Here is a 20,907-nt window from a genome sequence, read left to right on the forward strand (position 1 = left end):
TCAACGTGGCAGTAACGGATGGGTGTTCGGACGCTCGGACATCGTTGTCAGTATTTGTTTCTGTTATCTGTTGTTGGTCAGCTGAACTGTGTTCCCATTCTAAGGAGGGTTGCTGTACTGTTTGGTGATCTGTTACTGTGGTCTGAATGTGTGAGTTCAAGATGTCACGAGCTTTATTTCTGGCGCGAAAGAGACGAAAGCCAACCGCTGTATTCAAGACGATTGACGTGGCGATGCAGATCCATACAAAGAGGTATGAAGTAAAGAGTCGTATGCTGGCCCAAGATTCTCGGATCCAACACCAAGTCTGGCCTGACATCAGTTTATCGTTACGACTTCGACTTGTTCATGACTTACAGTTGTCGCTCCGTATACGGGGCCACGCGCCGGAGTCGAGATGAAAAACAGGGTAAACCCTGATATGAATGGCCCCCCAAAGCAAATCAGAGAATAAAGCCACTTGTTGAACGTATGCGGGTTCGATTGGAAGAAGACAATCCTGAAGGTATTCACCGACATACCAAGGGACCACCACGCATCAGACTGCATGAATCTACATCTGAAATTAGGATTCATGGGGAATGGCTACCAAGACACGGATATTACTTGCATGTGTACCAAGAAGCTTTGCGCCCTACAAAGCGCGGAATCTTCACCACGAGCCAGTCCATCGCGTGAAATAACAGTCCCAATACTAGCGCCCAGATTCGCGATGCTCGCAAACACAATAAACGTATTCCGTGGATTGCGCAGCCGCGGTATGCTCCCGTACGTCACGAAAATCAACAGTACACTCACGAGGCTGATTGACGAAAAGACCCTCTCCAGCAGCGCCAGCAGCTCTAGCTGAGAGTCGGAGAACATCTCGGTGGCTTCTCGTGTGATTGATTAACTTGCATTGGGGCGGTGGTGAGAGCTGCAGTGATCGAGGTCAGCGGTGAGTAGAGAAGGGTTGAAATGGAAGCTGGGAAGATGGGGCTGTCTAGGTTTCAGTATTTCAACGGTGCGAATCCTGGTGGCTTGAAAATTTGCCTGGGCTTGGTCGGAAGCCGAAAGATCGGCGGCCTTGAGAGATAGCTCCCAGGCTATCTATTGGCTCCGCGTGAAGCCACGATGGCCATTCCGCCAGTGCTGACCAGGCTAGACTGCTTGTTATCTTGCCTAGCCTCATTAGGCATGTCGTATTATTGAACTGCGCCCAACTCACCATGATACCTACTACGCACGAGTCAAGCCTGCATGCAATTTAATAGCTATTTCTATTGAGTCTGGGCTCGGATGTGAAGTTCTTATGGAAATTGTAATATAGATATATTTATCATGGTGTATTAATACAGCAAGGACTTTACTATCTCTGTACTCGATGAAACAGGCTGCTATGAATAAGGTTTGTAACCAAAGCACTGACATTAATATGCATGTGTCTCAGAAAACGTTTCATACGCTGACGGAAGGGGAACATCCAATTGTCGCACTCGATCTGGACCATACACATCTGCCTTCTAAAGAACGCTTAGTCCGGTACATATCCCAAATGATTCGCATAACTGACCTTTTCTGGCTTGGCATCAGGCGTCGGCATAAAGACAGCTTTGCCGTCGTTTCCAAAGTACGCAAGGTCCTGTTCTGCTATCAGATCCCGTCAAGTACAAATGAACCAAGAGTGAATTCCGTACCTTATCAAACGCCAACTGGTTCTTCTTGGCAAACGTGATCCAGTTCTCACTAAATGGTGCACGAGTCACTTCGAGACAACGGAAATGCCAGATCTTCCACTGTCCATCCTGTTTTAGAAAGTCCAAGGCATAGTGGCACCAGACCCAGTGAGTCCAGACTCGCTTCCCGTCGACATTCTTGTCTTCGGGTTCGTAGAGAAACTCGGGCATGGTCCCCACGTTCTTGGGGTCAGCTAGGCCACTTTCAACTCCGGCCATTAGCCAAAACCCCTTGGCAGTTTCGCCGTCGCCTGCAACCTCGATTAATGGGGTAGTAGTTTCGTGTAGAATCAGTTTTCCGGGAGGCGACGGTCGACCGCTATGGTAGGCCATAATGCTGTCGTAGTCGGTGTACACTCCGACGTTGGTATACTGAGCGTGGACTCCAGGGGTACCTCGCTTGACCCACAGCGACTTGATCTGTTCGTCTTGGAACACGTTGTGAAGATGCATATACTTGCTGAACACGTTCTCTACCTCTCCTCGATCGTAGGCCTAGTATTATTAATAAGCGCAATCAGAGGGGATTCTTGTCTTTCTTACTCGCTGTGCTAGCTTCTCCACGGCCGCAAGTCTCGCCTCAACGGTAGAACTAGAATTTTGTGAAGCCATTTCTAATTTTGGGAAAGTCTCAACATATGTTTATGGCAATACTGGTTCTATCTCTTCATTGATAACGACAGATGTCATGACGACGGCTTGATATAAGTAGCTATCCGTAACTCTATCAGGCACCCTACTCCTTCCCGAGCCGAGAGGCTAGGTCAGGCAAGCATCAGAGCCTTACAAGCCGACTAGACGTTAAACAGTTTGAAGTAACCCCGGATTATGTACGTTGTCTATGAAGAGCCACAATAGATCATCATACCCCGCGTTTTTTAAAATTTAAGCAGTTCGGTTGCTTTGTCGGCTCCACTTTCCCGGCCCGTTCTTCGGTTCGGATCCCTCGTATTCAATGATTTGACAGCCGTTTAAATGATCATTTTCGGTTCCAGCAAATCGGCCTTCATGAGAACCATAATCGAGCATAGGTAAGTGAGAAATGAGCTTCCCCGCATTTCAGCATCGGGTTGTCCACATACTCCCGCTTATCAGTTTACATCAGGCTTGCATATATACTGCGTATTCGACTGATGCCAGGTCAAGTCACATAAGATCTCCGGAGCCCTCTTCTTGAGGTTCGACGGTATCTATGCCAAACCTCTTTTTGGATGTCTCATATCGGGTAACAACATGGCCGCCAAGAATGAATATGCAGAGCACACCGAGGAACCGGACAAAAATCCCAACGCACCATCGGGTCACGCAGAAGGAAATGCGCTTCTTGTAGATGCCCATGGGAATATCAGACGGCTTCCCGTTCCTTCGAGTAACCCCAATGACCCGCTTAACTGGAAGCCCTGGCAGAAATGGGCAGTGATTGGGACATGTTGCTGGTTCTGTAAGTAAAGCAATAGAACCTCGAGATATCTGAGTGGTCAGACTAACATTTCCATCAGCCATCATGGGGTTGGCTTTGATTGGTGGCTTGGGACCAATCTTAGGGATCTTCTTCCAACTTTACGGTCCACAGGGATATGGGCCATCTGAAATTGCATTTCTCCTTACTCTGCCATCTCTTTGTGTTGGCCTTGGTAAGTTAATATCAACCTTTACGAAAGTGAGTAGCTGACATGAAAAAGGCAATTTTATCATTCTTCCGGTAGCTCTAGCATATGGCCGACGTCCAATCTTCCTAGTCTCGACTATTGTCCTTCTCGCTGCAACAATAGGCTCAGCGGCTCAAAATAGTTACAATGGTCACCTAGCAAGTCGTGTCATGCAAGGCCTTGCCACTGGTGCCTCCGAATCGTTGCTACCGCTGATGCTCACCGAAGTGACTTTTCTTCATGAGCGCGGACGCGTGTTTGGCTTGTACTGGACCGTCCAGAATGTCCTCAGCAGTACGATGGGCTTAACTAGCAGTTATGAGGCTGCAGCTCTTGGCTGGCGATGGTATTACTGGGTGTTCGCTATACTGGTCGGCGCGGGTCTTGTCTTAGCCTTTCTATTCGGATTCGAAACTCGCTTCCAGCGGCCAGTTGTCAGTCTTGATGGAAGGGCAGTGCTGACAGACGACTTTGGAGTCACGCATGTCGTTCCGGACAGTGAGGCTCAGGAGTATCTTGAGCGCCACGGCATCGAAGACCAGCTAGGCGATGAGACTGACGTGCCGCTGAAGAGTTATGCTCAGATGCTCAAGCCATGGGGCAGTTCCCACAAGACCCCGGGACAGATCATGTTGCTTTCGTTGCTACGCATGGCTCAGAGCATGACGTCTCCTGCTATTCTCTTCACTGTTCTTGCTAGCTCAATAACTCTCGCTTGCGTGGTGGATGTCTCCCTTACCTACGGTGCCGTTCTACAGCAATATGGGTGGAATCCAAAGGACATTGGTCTCATCAATCTTGGCGGTATCATTGGTGGGCTGCTGGGTGCCGCTTACTGCACCTTGCTAGGCGAGCCTTTTATCATATGGATGGCCAAACGAAATCATGGCATCCATAAACCTGAGCACAGACTAATCATCTTGATGCCTGTGGCTATCCTCGGCTTTGCAATGCTTATCCTTTATGGATTCATGGCAACAGCAGCATTCGAGGGAGGTGGCTCGTACTGGGGAATTCTCGTTAGCTGGACGCTTTTCCAAGTCACATTTACCAGTGTCCTAATCATCACAACTACATTCGCTGCTGAGGCTAGCCCAAAACACCCAGGACCTGCTCTTGTTATGGTTATTGGAACCAAAAACATTGTGTCGTTTGGAGTCGCATACGGACTAACAGATATGGTGCAACACGGAGGTTACACGTGGACCTTTGGGGTACTGGCTGGCATCTTTGGGGCAATTTTCATCCTTGGAATTCCTATCTACATGCTTAACCCGAAATGGAGAAGATATGTCACAAGGGCTGAGGAGAAGAAGGGTATTACCACTACAGACTAAATCAGAATATTATACTTCGTATTGCCTAATTAGGTAGCAAGCAACGCCGCTTTTCAGGGGCTATGTTTACCGGCGACCAGCTTATTTTAGCATAGCAAAGACTACTACCAAGATGAAAAGATTGCGATACAATTGCAGCACGTGTAAGGTGCGCTAATTAGTCGAAAAGTACTTACTTAGATCTCCTCGACGTATGGAACTCTGAGTCCTCTTTGTCAAGCCAAAGTTTAAATGTAAATACCTCTAACAGATTAAATGCTCTTGATACGGTGCGTAACGACGTTGTACAAACGCGATACCAAAATTGAAAGTCGTAAGCATGGCACAATCCCAAATACCACATATACGTCCACGACTGACTACCCATCAGAACTATAAGATCTCCATCAGTCCTCCTCGTTGGCTTCGTTGAGCAAGTCCCAGTCAATTTGAGGGCCATTGAATTTGGATCGCCGTTCAATCCACAGGAGGCAAACGATCGTGAAGAGACCGACAACAACGGGGGCGTTACTTGATGATGAAGATTAGCTGTGAACTTGGCAGGATGAAATTCCACTAAGGAGTACTTACTAGTTCATAGACCCGGCAGTTGTCGGATTGGTCTGCGGAAGACAGAACACGACACCAATCACGATCATAAACACAACCGAGTACAGGTTCACTGCATAACCGAGCTTACCAAGACTGAAGGCACGCCTTGGCAACTTATCGCGACCTTGGGTGAGCAAGACTCCCTGAGGGATAACGTATGAAAGGTTCAGCATAAGGCAGGTTGCATTGATAATTGAGTTGAAGGCTGTTGTGCTTGCGACATAGATCAAGCCGTAGAGAGCGCAGAATGCGGCTGAAAGAAGAGTTGTTCTCCAAGGAATGCCGCGCTTTGGGTCAATATGCTGCCAATATTCAGCGAATGGAAGTCCTTGCTACAGACACATATCAGCTACCAAGCTGCTTCTTGCGATTTGTTACTTACATCGCGAGCAAATGCCCAGGTGATACGACTGCACGTAACCCACTGGCTTGGGATGCACGCTGAGAACCTGGTCAGAAACCAGTACAAAATACCAGCATAATAAACTCACTATAGTAAAGAAACGTGAGGTGAGCTTGCAGGCCAGTTGCAGCAGCTTTGCTACCAGTGGCCTGGTAAAAGACCTCAAAGCTAGGAAGAAAGGAACTCTGGACGGCGTTCAAGTCTTTGATGGAATAGAGCATAGCAACAGTCCAAGGGGTGACAATGACTATACCCATGACCATGCTCATGTTCCTAGAACATTGTTAGCGTTAAATCACGAGTCAAAGTCTCCATCAACTAACAGGACTTGGGGAAGCTTGCGACCTGGGTTAGGTAGCTCCTCGGCGATATGTGTAACAGCACCATTTGCGGCGAAACAGTAGAGTGCAGCAGCAATGGAGAGGAGCCAGCCTGTCCCAGTATTCCAGCCGCTGATGCCACGATTCTCGAGTATAATTGTGCCCGGAGCGTAATCTCCATCAGCCATGCCTAAGCATACTGCAATGGTAAGTACCATTCCAACAAGAGAGAAGCCCGTAGTCGATTCGGTCATGAAGTCGAGGTGTCGCTGCTTGATCGTGTAAATTGGAATTACTGTTAAGAGTTAAGAGGTCTGTAGTGGGTTTGCTAACTAAAGTCTCCGGAACTTACGCGACAGAAGAGTAACGCCCAGGTAGCAAAGGTAGACCTGATATCGCTGCTGTGCAAAGTCTGGAAACCAAGCTGCCGCACATCCAAAGGCAGAAATGGCCGTATAGATCAGACCAGAGCATGTGGTGATCCACCACGCAAGAATATTGATCGACCCTGTGACAAAGGCGCCAAAGTTGCGAGTTTTCGGCGACGCGACGATGTATGTAAAGTGGTATTGTCCACCCGAAGATGGAAACGCAGAGCATAGCTCAGCCAGTCCGAGGAAGACGATCCACTGAGCGGCAGCGGCGATAAAGAGGGCAAACAAAGTAGTGATGCCGCCTCCATAGATGAGCACGAGGCCGAAGGACGAAGCGTATGTGAGCCACGAGTTCGAGATACTATCATGAAAGGCTTGTCAATATGTGATTGAGTGATGGCATAAACCACGAACCTGTATGCCAGAGAAAGTGCACCCAGCCAGGAGAAAGATCTCTCGAGTTCTGCTTTGTGCCCCTGGGCGCGAAGACGCCTGTCGTCAGCATCGATGATAGACCCTCTGCTGACCGAGGGGGCACGGTTAACGGGCTCGACCCGATCAAGACCTTGGGAAGACTTTTTATCCATTGTGTGATTGAGGGTTCCTGACAGTAAATGCAAGTTGTGAAAACAGATTGGGCTACCCAGGGGGATGTTGGTTTATATAACAATTCACAACGTACTACTTGTACATGCCCTGGCACATGAGGGCATACTGCAAGTCTGCGTGATCTCACCGTCAGGAAGAAGATCCGGCACGGCCGCTCTCTGGCGAAAGTACTGTGCCTTTACGTGGCTCCCTTTTCTGCATTGTTGATGTCAAGCTGAATCGGGAAACTTCTCCAAGGCTTATCGTCGGTAGAGCACCATTTCCCCGCCTCCCTACCCTAGATTGTTATCTAGATTCTGCTTAGGCGATGTCGAGTCCCGGTCTTATCTGGTAGGCGTATGGAAAGTCCAGACTGGCTTCTCAGGCCATTGCGCTAACGGACAAACGGGAGTATTTTTAAGAAGACGTATTAGGATATTGCAATCTTAGCCCAAGATAAGAAGTCGGGGGGGAATAAATGCCATCTTAGGACTAGTAGGCAGGCTAGTTGGAAGTGTATCAGCTCTGATTTCAAACAGTGAAGCAGAGCATCCTGAATACCACTGTGTCACCTTGTGTTTCCTGCTACAGTTGCATCAAGCCTTCACTAATTGAAAGGAACGGCTTACTCAGTCTTAGGTGATTATTATGATAATATTCATATCACACTCAAGTTACCCAACTCCGTGTCTCTTTGTAGCTCTTGTTGTTTATTTTCAGGATTGTCTTTGGGGCTTGGGAGACTTGTACTCAACTTGCAAGGGGAAACTCATATATATGCCTGGTGACATGTTGTACGGTGTCATGCTGCGAGTCGGTTTCCATATAACATCTGAGGGCATTCGAAGGCCGATGAGGAATAGAACTCGCAATATGGTTAGACGAGAAGACAAGTATCGCAAGGCGTAGTTGCTCTTTGTCCCAGGTTTGGTGGCCATACTCTAGTTCCAATGCTTTCATTAACAAAACAACAGCTCCAATTCCTTATAAGGCGGAAGAGTGTATACAAGAAGTAAGCCAGGATATGTTTTTACAGCACCATCTAATATTAAGTTATGAGGTGTTTTCACTTCCCGAAGGGATGCAAAAAGAAATGGAAACAACTGGGCAGATGCTCAAGCCCGAAAGCCGAGTTATTTAGCTATGACTGAACGTCCTTGTGTATATGTTCTCGAGTATATTTGAGCCTGTTGCTACCCTCCTTCGCAGTTCGTTACTTCCTATTACAGTTAGCCTACTGACAATGTCTACATGTGGGCTAGCTTGATGGTAGAGAATACGCGGTTGTCGCAGGGTAAGCCTCAGACAAAAGCCCCTCGCGATGGCTGCAAGAAACAATAGACAACCCAAAAATAGCTGGAATGTGAAATCATAACTTAGTTGTCCTTTTGAGATCACCGGTCGTAAGATCAAAAGCAAAAGGAAAGCGTTGAAATCTAGCATTAAAATACAGCAGATGTTGGCAGGCTACTTTTTCTCCACAATTAGTTCTTCCCCATTCGTCAATGACCTGAATCAAACGTTATCTTTCTAAATCCCAAGCAATTCTACAGACACGAACTTGGCTCTTGTAGCCATGATAGCGACTAGAAAAGCATAGCATTTAATTATATGGAACTACTGATATATATAGGAAAAGAAAAGAAGGACAGATAATTCTAAGACTAACCACCGCTTCCGAAACTGGGGAATGACAGGCTGAGATGATCACAAGTGAATCTAACAAAATAGTCATTCTTGGACCCCGATCCATCAACAATGACGGTTCCATCTGGCGCTGTAACAGTGACAATCATGCCATAGTCTCCCTACGCATTGGCCCACAAGAGACGAAACGGGGTGTAAGTACCCGCTGTGAGCTGAATTTTGTAGGTCTTGGAGGCCGACGGTCCCCAAGAATAGCCCTGCTCCAAATCGGCATTACTACGCGTCCACGAAGTCATTGCCTTGTCACCAAACCAGACCAACGTGATTTCATCAGAGTATGGAACTATGATGGAATATACCCCGCTGATGGGTGCGTATAAGAATGCTCGATGGTTGACTGCTTTGTACTGCCACCACTGAATCGGTGAGAGGGGATAAATACTTTGGGGAGTATAGGGATTTCCCGACGTTCCTCCACCAACCTCTTCGATGCCAATTCGGTCTGTAATACCAGTAAAAGTCGGTAGCCTTGTCTTGAAAGATTCAGCATCGAAGGATGAATAATTGGGAGCGTCGGAATTGTAATAATTGTGGGCGTAAATGGCGTATTCCAAGCCTGTATTGTCGCATGTCTGGTCCGCGACCTGAGTGCCAACGGCAGGAAGGACAACACATACAGTCGCAGGTGAACCGTCTGTTGGTACAGGCCCCGTGGATGTGCTCGAGCCTGTGAATCCAGTGGAATAGCTTGTTACCGTTGTATACGACGCCTCGACTTGAACGATGACAGTGGCAGGATCACCTTGAAAAGCTGGTGGTATGGTAGTAGTTGCCCCTGTCGTGTAGGAACCGTATTTGAATAGGGTCGTGTATGGCTGAGGAACTTGTACGACCACGGTGCCAGAATCTCCCTGAGAGGCTGGTGCCAAGGTTGTAGTTGCTGTACCGGAGAAGGAACCGTAAGTAGTTAGAGTCGTGTAAGACTGGGGAACTCGAACAACTACAGTCGCCACACTGTCTTGAGAGTCAGGGGCCATGGTGGTAATTGCCGTAGTTGTGAAAGCCCCGTAAGTCGTTAAAGTTGTATAAGACATAGGGGCTTTGATAACAACAGTAGCTACACCACCTTGTGAGGCTGGTTTCAAGGTAGCGGTTGCTGCTGAGGTGACGAAGCCATAACTGGTGACGGTTGTGTATAGCTGAGGGAGCCCAACAACAACAGTAGCCAGGCTGCCAGGTGCAGAAGGTGCTACAGTACTAGTTACAGGGGTAGTGAAAGAGCCATAGCTAGTCACTGTAGTGCATGGCTGGGGGAGCTGGATGAGAACAGTGGCAACGACATCTTGAGACGCGAGCGGCAAGGTTGTAGTTGTAGCAGCTGAGATGAACTCATAACTCGTAACAGTTGTATATGGCTGCGGGGCCTGAACGATAACAGTAGCTAGAGGACCAGGTACAGGGTCTTTTAATGTTGAAGTCTCAAGAGCGGTGAAAGTTCCATATGTAGTCACAGTTGTGTATGACTGCGGCACCTGCTCAAAAACAGTAGCAAGAGCTCCCGGCATAGAGGGTCCGATCGTTGTAGTTACATCTGCTGTAAAAGGACCATAGCTTGTCACTGTTGTATACAGCTGTGGGGCTTTGACGACAACAGTAGCCACAGGACCAGGTGCAGACGGGTCTAGTGTTGTGGTTAAAAGTCCTGTGAAATCGCCGTAGCTGGTCAGGGTCGTATACGACTGTGGTACTTGAACAAGAACAGTAGCATCGCTGCCAGGGACAGAGGGCGCCAGTGTCGTAGTTGCAGAAGTTGTAAAAGAGCCATAGCTAGTTATGGTTGTATATGGTTGAGGAAGTCCAACAACAACAGCAGCTAAGCCATCAGAAGGCGCCAAAGTGGTAGTCGTAGGCTGGGTAAAGGAGCCGTAGCTTGTGACAGTTAAATATGAGATAGGAAGATCGACCAACACTGTGTAAGCGTCTCCCGCAGTCGATGGCTGCAACGTCGTTGTCAAAGGAGAAGCAAAGGTGCCATAGCTCGTAATAGTGGTGTATACCTGAGGGATCTTGACCATGACAGTGACAAAGTCCCATTCAAGGGAAGGTTGATATGTAGTAGTTGAAGGTGTAGTGAGGCTGTCAACATAAGTTGTGACAGTCGTGTAAGACTGTGGAAGATCAAGGAGTACAGTTATGACATCTCCTGCTGTAGCTGCCGGCAAAGTCGTTGCTTCAGGAGCGGTGATATCCGGGCGGTAGCTTCTGACTGTAGTGTACACCTGGGGAATCTCAACTACAATAGTACCACTGTCGCCAGGAATAGAGGGCTGGTATGTTGCAGTTAAAGGTGGAGTCACAGTGTCGACATAGGACGTGACAGTTGTATACGACTGCGGAAGATCGAGAAGCACAGTGATAACATCACCAGCAGCAGATTCTGGCAGGGTTGTTGCCGCTGGGGCAGTGATACCTGGAACATAGTTTGTGACTGTTGTGTATAACTGCGGTAAATCGACCTCAATAGTGATGACGTCGCCTGCGAGAGAGACAGGGTATGTTTTTATCCCAGGTGCAGTGAAAGTACCATAGCTTGTAACTGTTGTATAGAGTTGAGGGAGGTTGACCTCCACGGTCATGGTGTCTCCTTCGCTAGAGGCCGGATATGTTGTAGTCATAGGTGTAGAAAATGAACCATAACTCGTAACAGTAGTATAAAGTTGTTGTAGAGTAATTACTACTGTAATAACATCTCCGGCATTGGAGACTGGATATGTCGTTGTGCTAGGCATGGAAATCGAGCCATACCTGGTCACAGTTGTATAGAGCTGAGGAAGATCCACCTCTACTGTCATGACATCTCCTTCACGGGAAGTCGAATGAGTTGTAGTCGTGGGTGTAGAGAAGGAACCATAGCTAGTGATGGTTGTGTACAACTGAGGAAGATCAAGAAACACGGTTATAACGCTCTGGGGGCCAGTGGGACTCTCGGTTGTCAAAGCCGGTGCTGTGACACTTCCGTGTCGAGTAATTGTCACATATGACTGTGGCTCCACGACCACAACGGTCACAGTTTCGCCCGGACCGGACTGAGGCATGGTGGTTGTGTATGGAGCTGTGACAACTCCATAGGACGTAACAGTCACCCACTGTTGTGGCTCATACACAATAACAGTGCCCGTCTGCTCTGCGAGAGAAGGAGTAAAACTGACTGTAGCCGCGGCTGAAACTGTTGCATCGTATGAGGTGACAGTCACCCACTGGTACAGCTGATTAACAACAACACCACCTACAGGAGAAGGCGAAACTGTAGATGTATACGTGTCTGTGTCTGTGTCGGTTGTAGATATTGTGGTTGTCGTTACATCAGATGATGTTTGACTAGTCGATTCATCCGTCTGACTGATAAAGAGGTTATCTAAACTAGAAGGTAAATCTGTATATGTAGAAATGCCTGTGCCTGTTGATGGGTCGGTAGTCATGGCACCAGAGGATTGACTAGTCGATTGATCTGCCTGATAGGTAACATCTGTATCCTCAGTAGAAGTTAAAACAATAGATACAGATGTGTCTGTGTCTATATCGTCTGTAGATATCTCGATTGTTGTTGTATCAGATAATGTTTGACTAGTTGATTGATGTACCTGGTAGGCAACATCAGTGCTCTCATTAGAGGACGAAACTATTGGCGTAGAGATGTCTGTGCTTGCTGCAGATGTATCGGTGGTAGTCGTATCAAGAGATGATTGACTAGTCGATTGAGGAAGCTGATTGAGAACAGCGTTTCCTGCACTAGAAGGCAAAGCGGTAAATGCAGACGTGCCTGTGTCACCCGTCGTCGCAGCAGGAGATGACTGACCAGTCAATTGAACTAGCTGATTGAGAACAACGCTACCTACACTCGAGAGCGAGCTAGTAGATGTAGACGTGTCCTTGTCTGTGTCTGTAACTGCTGTAGATGTGTCGGCGGCAGATGTGTCGGCTGTAGCTGTATCGGGAGATGATTCACTAGTCGACTGACCTGCCGGAGAGATAACCATACTGCCCGTATCCCCTGTGGTTGAAGATGATATAGTACTTGCGGACGCAGCCCATTGACAAGACTCACAGAGGGTGACAGTGTCTGTTTGGACGGATGGCGTTGGAGTTGTCGAAGTAGTAAGTGCAGCAGTATCTGTGCTGTCGTACGAGGTGGTATTGGCCAACTCATACTGATGAAAGGTAGTACTCGATTCCTGATCAGATAGAGCGGGCGACAAGGCAGTTGTAGTTGATTCATCGAAAACTGTAGTGCTGATGGACGATGTGGTGGCGGCTGATAAAGCTGCAACTATTCCGTTAAGGGATGTGGATTCATCAGAAGATATCCAGGTATCAGTCGAGGTATCAGTCAAAGTAGGTCCATCAGAAGACGTCAACCTATCAGGCGATGCGATAGTAAGGATTGTAGATATAGCTGTTTCTTTAGTAGATATGAACCCATTATAATATATAGGTTCACCAGACGATGCGGTATTAACGGTTGTTTGGTCAAGGGAGGTAAAGCCTACGGACATCGTCGATCCACCAGAAGCCATTGAGGTATCAGATATTGAGGTAGCAAGGATTGTAGCTATCGTTGCTCCATCAGAGGAGGCAAGACCATCAAAAGATATAGATCTATCAGAGGTTGTAGATTCGTCAGATGTATACCCATCGGGTGACGTAAATTTATGAGGCGATACGGTAGTAAGTGTTGTAGATGTTTCATCAATGGAGGCAACGCCACCGGAAGATGGACTGATAGTGGGCAACACTGTAGTTGTAGACTCAGATGTGACTGTCCTATCTGTAGATGTGATAACAACTAAGGATATACTTCCATAAGAGGATACAGGACCATCTGAAAGAATGGTTTCGACCGAAGATATCGATGTTGGAGACCAAGCTGCTCCCTCAGAAGAAGTAGATCCGTCGGACGATGTTGTTATTTCGAGAGAGGTGGTTTCATCAGGAGGCGTATGCATAACAGGCATCACAGTAACTATAGTTGTAGCCGTAGGTGTGTCGTCAGAAGATGAGCTGATAGCGTATGATGACGTTGTGACCGGTAATTTGACCAGGACCGCACCAAAAGAGTCAGATTCAGATGGGATAACTGTGAAGTGACACTATCAGTCCCGGCTTTGGTCGTAGTCACGACCGTGTACGAGATTGAATCGTAAGAGTCCATAACGCTCATGGAGGCGTCCACGCTTGCTGAAGTAGACGAGACAGGTAAGGTAACCGACGAGCCTTCTGCGGTACCAGTCTCAGATAAATCCTGCATAGAGATCGTACTGGTACTCTCAGTACTGGGGGTAGAAGAGATAGGTAAGGCGAGGGTTGCGACTTCTGTTGTGCCAGGCCTAGGCGAACTCTGCGTAGAGGTCGCACTGGTGCTGTCAACACCTGAAGCAGAGAAGTCATATAAGGTAACTGATGAGATTTCTGTAGTACCGGGCTCGGAAGGACTCTTCGTAGAGAAAGCAGTAGTACTATCAGCAACTGGTGTAGCGAATGCTGTGTAAGCAGAAGACTCGGCTTGTCGCTGGTTGGCTACCAATCCACTTATGCTAGATCCAGGTGTCTGTGTATCCACCGTGACGGTGGAACTGGAGGCAGATGGACGAGGAGCAATGTTTGTCGAGATATCTGAGGTTGCTGAGGATGAAAAGGGAGATGACGTCTGTAAAGAGACGATGATAGTGGTATGAGAGGTAGAGACATAATCAGTAGCACTGCTTGTCGGGGTATCTGGGATTGATGAAGTCGAAGAGGAAGATGATGTAATAGTTGATGTGGTAGATAGTGTTCCCATGAAGCCAAACTCAGAGGATGTCTGCCAAGAGGCTTCGTAAATAGTATCGGTACTGAAAATGGCCTTTGTTGTACTGAAGGTATACGGAGGAAGTTGCTGAAAGATCGCAGAACTACTGAGCTCAGGTTCCGAGGAAGCGACTGTGGTAATCACAGTAGTGCCGTCACTACCGAAGATAGAGATTGTTGTATCCTGGACAGACTGGGCAAGTTGCTGAACGATTACCGAGCCGCTCGGTCCAGGGTCTGAGAAGATATCTGTAGTAGACACAGTAGTACTCCCAGTACCTGTATTGCTCACTCCAGGCGATATAGATCCAATGGGACTTGCAGTCATGGTACCGTCATTGAGACTTGTTGGCACTCCAAGAGACGTAATCGAGCTCATGGAAGACTCAGATGACGTCTCTGTAATAGTTGAAGTTCTACGATCGCTTTCTGTAACAGGCTCTGTACTATGAAGAGGCGAAGTAGAGCCTGTAGCTGAAACGGAGATAATAGAGAGGAGAGTTGTGTCGGAGAAAAAAGAGATCAAAGAGACGGTGGTGGTCTCAGAAGCCTGTATGTAGGTCTGTATGCTGATGAAAGTAGTTCTATTGGCGCCTGAGATAGTTACTGCAGCATACAGTGTTGAGGTAGAAACTGAAGTTGAACTACTAACACCGAAAGTCTGGAAGGAATTTGAAGAGGCAGATGCACTGCTTGTTTCAGAGGTCAGAGGTCGTGTCTCCGTGCTGATAATGGTACTGTGTTCCGTGGTTGTATCAGATTCTGTAGCATACTTTGTCGAGGTATCGCCTTTGATGATATAGGTGGTGTTCGAAAAGAGGAAGGAACTCGAAAAGGGGAATGGTTTGGCGGTCAAAGACCTTATCTGAGAAGCCATCGTCGAAGTCTCTGTGCTTATGAAGGTACTACTCTTGGTTTCAGCTGCGCTAATAGTGCTCGACGAGGGAGGGAGGCTTGGAGTGGCAGATAACTCAGAAGACGAAGAGCTTCCTTCAAAAGCCATAGTCGAAACCTCAATCCTAGATACGATACTACTACTACTCTTGGTTGAGACGGTAGTATTTGGTGAGAGGGATGAACCTGAAAAGGCGGATGATATGGAAGGCAAATAGATTGCTTGAGAGGCCCTCGTTGAAGTCTCTGTGCTCATGGTGATACTACTATCCGTGTCTATAGCAGTCTCTGCAGTAGAGGTCGGGGAGTTGGAGGCTGAAGGTGCCCAAGGAGAGACTAAAGGAAAGTGGTTCTTTGGTGCGATAAAAGAGACTGGCAAGACAAATAGAACAGAAGACACAGCGTCGCTTTGCGCATTTCGAGAAGTATCTGTACCGACAACAGCGGTGGCATCAGTTCCAGTGCCAGTGGTCACTCTGGGAGGAGGCCTGGTAGAAATAGTGGTTGGCAGATCACTACCAATGCTTGTTGACGATTCAGTAAATACAATCCCCGTTCCTCGAGACTGATTTGGTGTAAGAATGGTCTGTGCAGTGGTTTCGGAGACCTCAACGACCACAGTTCCAATACCATTTGTCCCGGCGGGTTCTACTGTGTAGGTTCGAGTGGTGGAGACTGCTCCAATAGAGGTCACAGTCACGAACGTAATATGTGTGAGCCATGTCGTATCTGTACTGCCCCTCATATTGTGAACCCCGGACTCTGTCGAGTCTGGTGACAGCTGTGTCATAACAGAGGAAGCTGTTAGAGGTGTGTTGGTATTTGTGTTCAGCCGTCTTATAGTAGTGGTCCCCGGCTGACTTGAGAAAGCCTTTCCCGTTGCTTTCGATGAGATAAGGTCATCAGTTACCGGTGATTCATTGGTGGAACTTGCATCCTCAGGGGGCGATGACATCGACATCCGAGTGGTGACGACAGGAGAATTGGGAGGATTCTTGGCTCCAGGAGCTTTTAAGCTTCCTTGCGACTCAAGAGACTGAAGCATCTGTGTTGCCGGGTCTTGAGTTTTGTAACGATGACTAGACTGATATTCTGGTCGTCCGATGGCCGCGGTTGATGTTCTGCCCGTGTAAATAGGCGCCAGAGTCATGCCATCACGTTCACTTGTTATAAGGCCAATTGAGGCGCCAGTAGGAATGGCCGTCATGATTACGACAGTAACGACAGGCGATATCCCTCCGAAACCCGTAGGCGGGATGTTGAATATGGTTGCATTTCCATCACCATAGATAGTGATGCTGGTATATGCAGCATCGTTTGGGATCATGAAAGTACTGCATCAGTCAGCGCAAATGAAATGAAGCCGGGAATATCGATATGGTGAGCCTACTTTGTCAAGGTCTCATACAAAGTGGATGACCCATCAACGATCATGATGGGCTGGGTCTGGATGACCCTCCTCCCTTCGGGGCAGACAGGACGCATTGGACCTATCTTCGCACCAGCTACTGCAGCCACTAAGGCAAGGGCCAAAAGTGGCTTGAGGCGTTGAAGAAGCATAGTCAGCAGAAACAAGACAAAGGATTGTGTTCAATTACGAATGTCAAGGGGAAAGAATTATCTGACCATTAATCTCAGCGAGGGACCGAATAGAAAAGGAAGTAAAACTAATGATATCATGTCCACTAATGGCCTAGTAATTCGTTGACAGTATGATAAAGACAAAAACAGAACAAGTTGTCATAGCGATTAACATAATCCTACAGACCTTTGTCGTTCAGAAAGACATAGAAAGTTCGATCGGCGAACACAAGAGGGTCCCGGGTATCGAGAGCGCCATGTGCATCAGCTGAAGCACGTTTATTCCCTTGCCTACCTCTCGGCCGAAAGTACCAACAGTACGGATGCAGTAAACTTTAAATCACCCCATTCATGTCGTCTAGCGTCAAGCCATGCTTTACCAGGGTCCTAAAAGGCTGAAGGGTGGTTGCACCGGGGACGGGCGAATCCCGTTTTCCCTTGCCTTATAGTCTGGTGTGTGTGCCAACATGCAATCTGATTCGCTATAAAGGTTCTTGGGGCTGCTTTGATTGACATTTGGGGAAACGTTTAAACAGTTATGGAAGCACGTTGTATGCAAGCGTCAGACAACCTCATGGCGCCTGTACACTTTTTCTCACAGTTACAGTTTGAGTATTTGTTTTGATTCTAATCTTGTGCGATTAAAATGTTGCGGACTCCAATCCGCTCTCGGCATTTCTGGCCATGATACTTCGGTTTTATCAACACCGAGACTCCGGGAACGCTATACGGACTGCTCCGAATCTCTTTATTGGCTGGGCCTGTCTAAACCTTCCTTATTGAAGTCGAGTTTTTAGACGCTTCCCGTGCCCTCGGTAACAGACCAGCCATATGACGTTTGGTGGCTGGATGTGTGTTGCCTAGTGAAATGACGTTTAAATGTGGCTTGCATCTTCACGCGGCTACTTTTTCTTGTCGCCAGAGATAGAGTCAGCGAGGCTGTCAAATCAAATGCCGTCAGTGGTATTTCTCATAAATCTCATCTGTTGGAAGCAGCTGTGAGTAGAGGAAACTAATACATATCTGAGTGCGTTGGCTTGATATGTCTCGCTGAGGCGTCACAGGCTTTGACCATCTATTCATCCATCTTTTGCTTCTACCCGGAAACAGGCTGTGTTTGGTTGTATACGGAACTGATTCGACCGTTGCAGCTAGAAGGTTCTAAAACAATGCTTTGTACGGGCGCATAACACGTCCTGTGGTGATACTGCAATACAAAACTCGATCCTTGAAATCAGGGTAGTTGGCAGGATCGATTCTGTTGAAGAAATCTTGGCAATAGATAAATCGTCAGTGGCTTTTAATAGATTTTGCGTCCAAAGTGTTTGCAGTGCTGCTAATCTGTCAGAGTTCGCGCTAGCTATGGCATGTGGTCCGCCCTCGGCTGCGCTTATAAGACATTATCGTCTGTCTGAACTTAGTGCAAAGTCATATTTTGAAACACAGACTGGGCTCCATTTCTGAACTTCTCGATTGGGAACAGCTTATCGTTGCTTTGCCGATCATTGAAGAAACAGGGACAGGTTCACCGGGAACTGTATCCACACTGCCCCAGACATTGGATGTTTTGTTTTGCTTTACCACGTGCGCCTTATCGCTATGGGTACCCGAGAAGATTGCCGGATTTAGTAGGTGGAATGGAAAGTTTTAGAATAATATCTTTGGAATCAGCTCGTATGCTGGGAGTTATATTACTGCGTACACACCAACTCGTACGAGTTCCATCCAGACACCAACTTAAGGTGGCAAATAAAGCTCGGATGTCAGTTGGCAGTTGTTAACGGCGACCGATTATAGCTCCATTTCTTGTTAATAAACTTGTTTGTAGATTCATAATCCCTCGCTTGGTTAGACACAAGTCTCAGAGAGTTGTCCACATACCCGTAGACTGGAGCCGTAACCGACAGTTTTGGTCCCATTCAGGACCGTTAGCTCCACACGACGGGATCCTCGGTGCTTGTGGAGACGAATGTGCTTTCTCTAGCAACCAGTCACAAAAGGATGCTTCCTATTAAGAGATAAAGGTCAATCGGGAACACCTATGTGGATCACGGTTCAGTCGCGTGTGAGCCCCCCCTTCGTCGTTAGATTGTTGTCGACTGGAATGCTACCCCAATATTTTCGGCAGAGCCCCGGGCCCAATGGCACGGTTAACGTGCTGCCAGGATGTAGGATAAGGTTCAAGCACCTGCGCTAGTCTGGCCCAACTAACCTTTTCCTTTCATAACATTCGGCAGTACCGGATCCCTGGTACTCTGTCGATCTCAAAGATCATCAGGGGTCAAGCTGATCTGGCGATGAGCTGAATATCACCCAGCACAATGCGTGCGGACTGTTCTGGCGATCAAGGGATAGGAGTACTAAGGTTTCAAAAAGATCAATTGTAATATTTGTACTATTTAATACTCGTGCATTAATCTGAGAATTCTTATTCTTGATGTCTCAGTTAAGAACGGGCCAATACCCAGCTTCACTCTTGACATATTTCAAGTCCCCTGAGGCAAGGGCACTCACCTTGCAAGCTATACAATGGGGTCACGTATCAGCCTGAGTGTCAGCTGGCTCTGCCTTCTCCTCACAGTATCTGCCCTACCCGCCCCTGACCCTTCTTCTTGCATTAGTGAGATATCTCTCCCTACCATTACTCTTCGACCAAGCAAGGGCATCTACGAGAATGTCTACACTAGAAAATACCAGGAGCTGGCCCCCCAAGGCTTAACGGTAGCTACCTACACCTTCACTCAGACGTGCTCGACCATCAACTGCCCAATTCACTTCGAGACTGCTCCTCCCACCGGCTTTACCCAGGCTGTGGTCGCAGACAGATCACTCACCGCGACTCTCACATTCCCTACTGAGTCTCTGGCAGCATACACCGCCGCTGGCTACATTATCAAGCCTGTCAACACTGCTGCTCCTACGCACCTTGATTCGGGTGCTGGCTCTCCACCTATCTCAAGCACGGCAAAGAACTCTGGCAGCTCTTCCAATAATGCCACCAAAATCCCGAGCTATTTCGATAGAAATAAGCCAACATCATCTGTCGGAGCGTTCACTCCCCTACTCAGTCCTTCTTCCTCTACGGGGATTCTTACCCTAGACCCATCTACCTCAGGGATTCCTTCTTTCAGTGACCCATTGAGCAAGGACAACAGCGGGTCTAATGGTCAACAGTTTGTGGTTGTGGGTGCTGCTGGGGCGGAAAAGCCTGATATCATTATATCTATTTCAGGAATAAGCGTAAGTATATTATTAACTATAGTATTAGTCTAATCTCTCATTGTTTAAATTACATTTACCTGGAATATATTGAATATTAATTGAATATTGAAATTCTTAAGACATCAGTATTTAAGTAAATATCTACAGCACTCGAGGGTGTTATACAGTTCATACCTCAGATTCCGATATATCCATTGCCTCCGATAGCGGCGCTTGTCTAGAGTCAACTGATGATATTGGCCTAGCGGGCCCGGATAAGAGATTCCCCGAAACACGGTCCGGGAATGTACGAGTAGATTGATTAATGTTCAATACAAGACATTACCCTTATACGCAACAATTGAACCTGATAGCATGAATGACTCGGCTGTCCTTCGTTCTGTAGAACTGGTTTAAATAGCTACAAGAATGCAGCCACTAAGGTAGCCAGAATGATTCTTAATTATCTCCTCTCGGTCATATTCATGTCGGCTTTTCAACGAATCTTAGTTCGGCGCATGAATGGTTGCAGACTTGCCAATGTTAAGAAATTACTTGTGAGAAATAACTCAACACTAAAGAGCCAAGAAGATGCTTACTCATTCAAGGAAGAATTTTCCCAGCTATGTAGGGATCTGATAAGATAATCTGAACCGTTGCTGCACTGTCATAGGTTAAGCTTAAAATGCCAAGATGTCCAGTTATCAATCTAGACTATTTGCGTGTTTAGTATGAACTGCAGTGGTCTGATGACACGTCTTGG

General features: G+C 47.4%; 5 protein-coding genes across 5 annotated transcripts; 2 read left to right on the top strand and 3 right to left on the bottom strand.

Annotated features, from left to right (window-relative positions):
* Positions 1-1,513: 1,513 nt before the first annotated feature.
* Positions 1,514-2,327, bottom strand: J7337_003492 (uncharacterized protein; the record flags this gene model as incomplete). Its single annotated transcript, XM_044821208.1, has 3 exons — positions 1,514-1,621; positions 1,677-2,210; positions 2,259-2,327. 3 exons carry the CDS (start codon positions 2,325-2,327, stop codon positions 1,514-1,516), a joined length of 711 nt encoding a protein of 236 aa, XP_044682541.1.
* A 621-nt stretch (positions 2,328-2,948) lies between these two features.
* J7337_003493 (uncharacterized protein) lies at positions 2,949-4,701 on the top strand (the record flags this gene model as incomplete). The annotated part of the gene is made up of 3 exons (XM_044821209.1): positions 2,949-3,156; positions 3,215-3,349; positions 3,398-4,701. The coding sequence occupies 3 exons, from the start codon at positions 2,949-2,951 to the stop codon at positions 4,699-4,701; spliced, it is 1,647 nt and encodes a 548-aa protein (XP_044682542.1).
* A 386-nt stretch (positions 4,702-5,087) lies between these two features.
* J7337_003494 (uncharacterized protein) lies at positions 5,088-6,976 on the bottom strand (the record flags this gene model as incomplete). Its single annotated transcript, XM_044821210.1, has 7 exons — positions 5,088-5,211; positions 5,272-5,624; positions 5,675-5,733; positions 5,784-5,968; positions 6,019-6,310; positions 6,368-6,750; positions 6,804-6,976. The coding sequence occupies 7 exons, from the start codon at positions 6,974-6,976 to the stop codon at positions 5,088-5,090; spliced, it is 1,569 nt and encodes a 522-aa protein (XP_044682543.1).
* A 1,809-nt stretch (positions 6,977-8,785) lies between these two features.
* J7337_003495 (uncharacterized protein) lies at positions 8,786-12,661 on the bottom strand (the record flags this gene model as incomplete). Its single annotated transcript, XM_044821211.1, has 2 exons — positions 8,786-11,429; positions 11,556-12,661. The coding sequence occupies 2 exons, from the start codon at positions 12,659-12,661 to the stop codon at positions 8,786-8,788; spliced, it is 3,750 nt and encodes a 1,249-aa protein (XP_044682544.1).
* A 6,811-nt stretch (positions 12,662-19,472) lies between these two features.
* Positions 19,473-20,461, top strand: J7337_003496 (uncharacterized protein; the record flags this gene model as incomplete). Its single annotated transcript, XM_044821212.1, has 2 exons — positions 19,473-20,183; positions 20,411-20,461. The coding sequence occupies 2 exons, from the start codon at positions 19,473-19,475 to the stop codon at positions 20,459-20,461; spliced, it is 762 nt and encodes a 253-aa protein (XP_044682545.1).
* Positions 20,462-20,907: the final 446 nt, after the last annotated feature.

The sequence above is a fragment of the Fusarium musae genome, chromosome 3 (genome assembly GCF_019915245.1).
Source record: "Fusarium musae strain F31 chromosome 3, whole genome shotgun sequence".
NCBI lineage: Eukaryota > Fungi > Ascomycota > Sordariomycetes > Hypocreales > Nectriaceae > Fusarium > Fusarium musae.